Source organism: Sesamum indicum, linkage group LG4, assembly GCF_000512975.1.
Source record: "Sesamum indicum cultivar Zhongzhi No. 13 linkage group LG4, S_indicum_v1.0, whole genome shotgun sequence".
In the NCBI taxonomy this organism is placed as follows: domain Eukaryota; kingdom Viridiplantae; phylum Streptophyta; class Magnoliopsida; order Lamiales; family Pedaliaceae; genus Sesamum; species Sesamum indicum.
Window position 1 is genome coordinate 1,370,516 of NC_026148.1, and position 7,502 is coordinate 1,378,017.

A 7,502-nucleotide genomic window follows, 5' to 3' on the forward strand; every position below is an offset into this window, starting at 1 on the left:
CTTTACCTTAAAAAAATAAGATAAATTCTTTGTTTGTTCAAATAAAAATGGCAATGGATTACTCAAGAGTCAGGAGAAGATGTAGGGAATTTTACTCCCCCAATCAAAGTAAGATCTAGTACTCATCATTTTGCTTCACACTTTTTGTCTCCACTCTATCTCCTACACCCTGATACATTGCTCCAAAATTACAACACTTCTCTTTCAATTTTTCAAAACCACTTGCGCTTCTTCACGACATCCATCCTCAACTCCTCCCCTTAAGTTTGTTGCTGTGGCTGCCTATAATCAAAGTAGAGTTTCTCTTTTGTGTCTTCTTTTTTTGCCCCTTAAATCTAAATCGGATTGGCTGGTTTTTGTCAGGTCTGGCCGGTGCATTCCGAGTTTGACCACCCACACTTTTGTATTCATACTTGAACCGGATGTAGGTCGGATTTTCGATTGAATCGGTCGAATAGGCGGTCCAATTCGTGTTTAAAAACATTGGCTGGCATATTAAAATATAATAATACTAATATGGATTTCACATGCTTTTTTGATATTGCCACGCGAAGCGTCTCAGACACTTAGTTTTTGAATTAATAATGGGAAAGAATAACATATAGAAAATATATTCATGAATAAATATTGTTTGTGAATTCCGTTTTCCTCATCATCAAAATAAACCGAGGTTAGTATCTAATATACAATAGCTATAAAGGTTCCACGAATCATATACACATGCTCCAGCGATTATCTCAGAGCAAAGCAGAATAAACATGGAGCTTTTTGCTCCCCAAGTGATCAACTTCTAGGCATTAGTTCCGACTCTACAAAGCAGACAATGGGTCTCCCTTCAAGAAAGCTGTAAGATAGGTTGTTCTTTCATCGCAAATGTTTATTTTCTAATCAACCGAATCTTTCTCTGCTATTGACCATAGGCTAATCAATTTTTCTCAATGTTTGGAAAAGGAAACATTGTGTGATTGATAAAGGATTCAACTAATCAAGTGCTGCTTTGGTTCTTCGACCAATAGGTATAGCTGCAGAAGAAAGAGCCTGAAAATCTTGTTTCAAACTCCACTTAGATGTTGCCCATGTTGATGATGATGCACCACTATCTGATTCTAGCAAACTTGATGTACTTGGTGACTTCCTTACTCCATTGACGGTGTCGGTTAGATATGAATCGCCTAAACCCATGGGAATTGGGTACAGTCCACCTAATTCACCATCAACTCCTGAGGCAGTTCGGGTGGCTGATTTGGCTCTAAGAGCCAAACCTTTGCCAGTGATTGATGAAATGGCACTACTTGTACTGTTGTCATCCTTCAGAAGCTTTTCTGTGGGAAGACCTGTAAAATCCTCAGACTTTCGACGCCGTCTCAATAGCTTCTCAATTAATTTATCAGGGCCACTAGTTTCAACTTCTTGTGATAAAAACGGATCAAGCACACCACCATTTGCCAACATTAAACCATTAGCTAGACTTTTTGATTTTCTATGACGATTTAGAGGTGGGTTAGAAAGAGATGAAGATGTGGAAAATGGCCCACCGTCCATATAATGGCCCATTCCATTACGGTAGACAACCATTTCAAAACCCTGGGAAGAAGCTTTTTGATCTGGTTGACTAAGACTATAATAACCTTGTAAGCTGCTCATGGCTTGACAAACTTTATGCTCCGAAGATGATTTTAGTTTTAGTGACTGAAAAGAATCAAATAACTCAGAATGTCTACGGTTGCATGGAGTCTGCTCAGAGTTGTTTGGCCTGCAAGTGAGATTCAAATATGTAATTTTATAAACCTCTTAATTTATAATCATCATCACTATTTCAGATAGGCTTATGACTACACATAACCAGGACATGGTTACACCCTCAGAGAACTAGGAGAGGACACTATGGTCTAGAGGAGATAGCACAACTCTAACGAAAAATGATGTGAAATCAAGACCACTTCTACCTTCTGCTAAGAAGGTCTCATTCCATCAAGAGCTGATCAGTATCCAATTTTCATACCCATTTTTCAAAATTGTGGAAAATACAGCCCACTTGCAATTCTCTCCTTAGTTCATATTTGGAAAGCCTAAATTCCCTACAGCTACCAAGTGTTTTCAGAAGTTATACAGACCATAATCCACTATAGTGGCACCTCATATAAGTAAATCAATTACAAACAGTTATCCAATAATCAAAAGACAAATATAGGATAGGCAAAAGACACTACAGAATGAAAACAAATACCCTATGATGCACCCATGTGCACATGAGAATACAAAAAATGATATGTTATGGAAACAAGACACAACTATTCTAAAAATGTTAGGACAGAACACAACTCCTCAAGACTTGCAAATATATAGTTAGATGTTATTATATTCTATAATTATAAGGTAAATATGTACATTTGCAAACATGAGATTGGTATTAAAATTACAAATATAGAAGAAAATTGTTGGTGAGCGTGCTAGAATTATACTATGTGGTTCACAGACCTAGTATACTTGAAAGAAAAATAAAAGTTGTCTTTAGTAAAGAAAGGTAAAGAGGGAAAAATGAATTTTTTATGTGATAATATTATTTTCTCAACTAGGTTAGAATATTTATTTTTTTGCTACTTACATACTTTCTAAAATGTGACTAAAGAACAATCTTGCCTCATGAACAAGAACATCATCACATGTTTCAATTTTTTCTTTTAAATTTCTATTTATTTATGAACATGTCCATGGCAGGTTAGACACAAGTTGAAATCACCTCTGATATATTTATGACACAATAAAAATGATTTTTTGACTAGCAGTGCATAATTGTTTAGTTGATAAATAACACAAAAGGCTGGCAACTAGTTAACCTAACACAATTAGTTGACTTAGTTTAAAGATGTGAAATGATAAAAAAGTTATAGCTATAGATTTCTACTCCCATGTTTTAAGGTGATACTACTGTAATAACATCCATCAATATGGTTCAGTCAAAAAGTTGATTAAGCAACTCAACCTTAAACTTTGAGTTTTACCCTCATTCTTAGGTAGAATGGTCTTCACTGCATATACTTAAACAATTAAAGACAATTTTAGTTCCTTAATTTCAGGTAATTCTTATTTTAGTCCCGTAACTTACTACAGTTTCATTTTAATTCTCTATAACTTCAAAAAGTTCAATTTTGGTATAAATTTGATCGGAAATTTGCCTCAATTACCGGAAAAAGTCACATGGCCTTCATGTGACTTTTTAAATTGAGGTTTTCATTTTTATTAGTTTAAAAAGTCTAATGGCCAAACGGATTAAAGGCAATTTTAGTCCCCTAACTTCAGGCAATTATCAGTTTAGTCCCTTAACTTACTAGGATTCCATTTTAGTCCTCTATAACTTGAAAAAGCTCAATTTTGGTACACATTTTTATTTTCATGTCGTCGCCACGTGAGCTTTTTAAGCCAATAAAAATGAAACACCCAATTTAAAAAGTCACTTGAAGGCCATGTAACTTTTTTCGGTGACTGAGGCAAATTTACGACCATATGTATACCAAAATTGAATTTTTTTAAGTTATACAGGACTAAAATGGAACCCTAATAAATTACGGGACTAAAATGAGAATTACCTAAAATTAGAGGACCAAATTACCTTTAATCCTAAAAGCCAAGAGACTATAGTTTGTGGCATCAACTTTGCAGGCAAGTAATCATAACTGTTGTAATACATAAAAGTAATTTTAAACAAAAGTGTGAATACATTAATCAACTTTTAAGTTTGGCCATTTAGTCCTAGCCCTTGTCGTTTCCAAAACATAGACACTCCTAAGATTTATCTCCATATTTACCACCAGGTATTATTCATCATTAGCATTCAAGGTGAAACAGCTAAAATATTGGTTTGGTCTTTCAAAAATTCCCTTCTAAAGGCTTAGTTTAGTTCATCAGACTTCTACGAATTCCGATGGCTGAAATATGTCCTTCGCACTGAACTACAAGCCCTTTTCAAACACAGATGTGGTAATTATAATAGCCGAAAACCACAAGTGTCGAGAATTAGTAGAGAAATTAACATCTAAGTTTTGGGAAATTAAATGTTGGGAAATATATCAAATATTTAGGTGTAGGTTTTTCAGTTTGATCAAAAATTTTCATTTTTGATGCTTATTTCACTTAGTAAACCAAATTGCGAACACCACAAATGGCTGCATTAGAGAGGATCATAATAAGTATAAATTGTTCACATCAAAGGTAGTAATGGCGATAAGCCAACGTGCTCTAAAATATAGAAATTTTATACATAACAAAAAATATATGAGTTATGGAGACCTAAGAAATTTTATAGTAAGTTTTAACTTACAAACAGACACCAACATTTTTCAGATTTAGCAAAGTGTCGTGTCATCCATATATTGGAAGCAACTCCACTTAAGACATAAAATTTAGGGATAATACATGTACATTTCTTGGCTTATGTTCTATTTACGCAAACCACTCCTATTTTATACAAAATTATACATACACCCGCTAAAAATTTCAATATCATTTACACAGGTCTAACTATTCTTAACTGCTTCATCACAGGTATGGAGTGTAAATATAACTCTAAATTTACATAGGCCTCACTATTCTTGACCTATGCATCACATCAACACCCAATTATGTCATAAAAATTGCATATATTCCATATATTCAAAGGTAAAACCGTTAAATTACCATACACATTCTGTTCATGTAAACAAAATATTTTTGATATAGTACATGAATACCCTGATATATTGACAAAATACAGAGTCCCAATATGATTGAGGTTATGAGGTCCAGTTTCTTTTTTGTTAGTTTTGTTTTTGTAAACTTTAAATCAAACCTCTCCTAATGGTATATTTGTCAATAGTGTTTGGATTTCTAATTCGCCACAACTTCATCAATGTAGACATAACTTTTTAAATATCAAGGGAATATTGTGATTAGACTTAACATGGGGAGGTATAGCTATAATTTACTCTAAACAAAATAAAAACGTATATTATATTTTGTCACTCGAAATATGTTTATTTTTACACTTTTCCATCTAAACATTATTTGTGTTTTCAATAATCTTTTTGATGAAAAAACATCACATGCAGTGCACTGTATCTCATCCAAACATCACCTTGCCCTTAAATAACATATGTGCACTGCATATGATATTTTTCAATTACAAAATTTGATTAAAAAATGGTCATATATGGTAACTTGCAAATTTGGCAATGTTGAAATAGTAAGTTAACCCCGAAAAAAAGTTAGATGGCGAAATGTTAAAACGACATAATCAAATAGACAAAATATATATAAAAAAAAAAATATAGAGCGCCTAACAACGCATCTTCACAGACCAAGAACTACGAGATCACCCCCTTCATTCTGGGGTAACGGAGGGATCGTACCATTCAAGCCATTTTTTTTTCATGCTTTTTCCAAATGTCTTGAGAAGGCTACAATCAATAGGATTTTCCTAATCCTCCCGTCCCAAAAGGAAGAGCATTACCTAAAAAAATACAAAACTACTAGACTGTTTTATGAAAAAAAAATGCAAGCAACACCCTTGTGATATCGCAAATGAGCAAATTATTCCCTTATGAAAAAACAAATAGCGATTTATCTCCCTATATTTTTTAAAATACAACAATTTATCCCCTTATGATTTTTAAAATGAAGCAATTTACTTTCATATATAAGGAGTTAAATTATTTCATTCTAAAAAGTACAAGAAGATAAATTGCTATATTTTTTTCATGATGGAGTAATGTACTCATTTTCAATATCACATGGGGCAAATTGCTATTCACCCCTTTTTTATGCGTTTTCCTATCAATACGGTGACTGATGTTAGGATACTCAATTGTGCTACCTATTTCAATTACATGCAACTTACTACTTTATACAAATATATGCGATAACTCCGCTTTACTAGGTCTTCAAAACCAAGAACAATTATCCCATATAGCATGATTTTATGCCACTACCAAATAACTGGGCAAGCCCAAACTAGGACTATATGCAAGTTAATTTTGAGTTCAATTCTACACCAAAGGGGGGACTGGAAAAGCACTAACGCAACTTATTTATACTATGGAATTCAGTAGGTATGTAGCTGCAAAAAGAGGCATCACGCCAAGGATTGTATAAGGATTAGAAACTAAAAATCCCCAACGAGATTAATATCAGTCCAAGAAATGGAGGAAAAGAGACATTTACAAACCATTTATTCTTTTCACGAGTTAAACTAATCCTAATGTATAATACACTTAGACGACATAACTAATTTGTAATGATTATTAAAACTCATCTATCAACAAGGACAAGATAGAGTTTGAAAAATTATGTTCCAAGTAGATTAAGCAGACATCAATAAGTATCCATTTATTGGTGAATTTCCCAATGAAATCATTGCATTTGATACTTGCAATTATGCAATGTAGATCAGAAAAATGAAAATATTACAAATTCTAATGAACCCAAATACCGTTGAGGAGAATCGTGACCATTGCATAAGCTGGGCGAAGGGCGATGCCTCCCAGGCGGTATTTGAAGTGTCCTAAGAGCAAACATTTGGAGATCCGTCACCAATCCATTTAATCTTTTTATATCTGCCACCTAACCCCATCTCAAAACAAATATATACACAAACATTAGCTTTCTCATGAACCCAATAGCGATAAAAAAGGACATGCAAGTTAACTAAATCCTTTATTAACTGCAGAATTAGCAACCAAGTAGCATGCAATGACAAACATAGTGAAAGAAATATCACCACTATAACCTAGAGTTCAATGCTTATTTTGTCTTGTTGATCTCAAAACCTTTGTACTCTAAAGAATTGGAGACAAAAATCCAACTCTCTCAGATAATAATAGGGAACAAAGTACTAGAAATCGACCTGCACTACTCCATATTAAGAGAACCCATAAAAGGAATAAGAATTAACAGTATAATGCTCGTAATAGGCAAAAGAAACAAAATTTAGATCACATATTATATAAGATTGAAAAATAAAGAAACAAATATGTATCAAGGTGCTAGTCTGATACCTAAAGTACAAAAAAGATAAACAGACTACTATCCAATTGGAATCGAAGAGAGAATCATTGACACCGGATTAAATACCTGAAATTATATTTACCTCAACGCCGTATTTAATGGCAACACCAGCAAGGGTATCAAATTTGGAGACGGTGTGTACTATGTAATTCACCCCACCGTTAAGGCCTACGCCAATGGAGGTGGCAGACGATGGGAATGAAGCTGGCTCTGATCTCGACCACAACGATGATCCCACCATTCCTCGGGAAAGAAGATCCATATCTCCGTAATAATCACTCATTCTCCTCTCCCTTTCCATCCTTGAAAGCATGACAAATTCAGAAACCCCAATCAAGGGCGAAATGTCATGATTTTGTTAATGACATAAATATTAGTTGAAGGAGATTTGGAACAGAGTTAAAAGGGGTGGCAGATCAAGGAGGGACTGTTGCGCTCTCGCTCTCTCTCTCTCCCCCTTTCCC

At 34.0% G+C, this 7,502-nt stretch overlaps 1 protein-coding gene across 1 annotated transcript; it reads right to left on the reverse strand.

Annotated features, from left to right (window-relative positions):
- LOC105159791 lies at nucleotides 640-7,495 on the reverse strand. The gene is made up of 3 exons (XM_011076981.2): nucleotides 7,121-7,495; nucleotides 6,464-6,594; nucleotides 640-1,753 (listed from the first exon to the last, which is right to left on the reverse strand). The coding sequence occupies exons 1-3, from the start codon at nucleotides 7,349-7,351 to the stop codon at nucleotides 982-984; spliced, it is 1,134 nt and encodes a 377-aa protein (XP_011075283.1). The 5' UTR covers nucleotides 7,352-7,495; the 3' UTR covers nucleotides 640-981.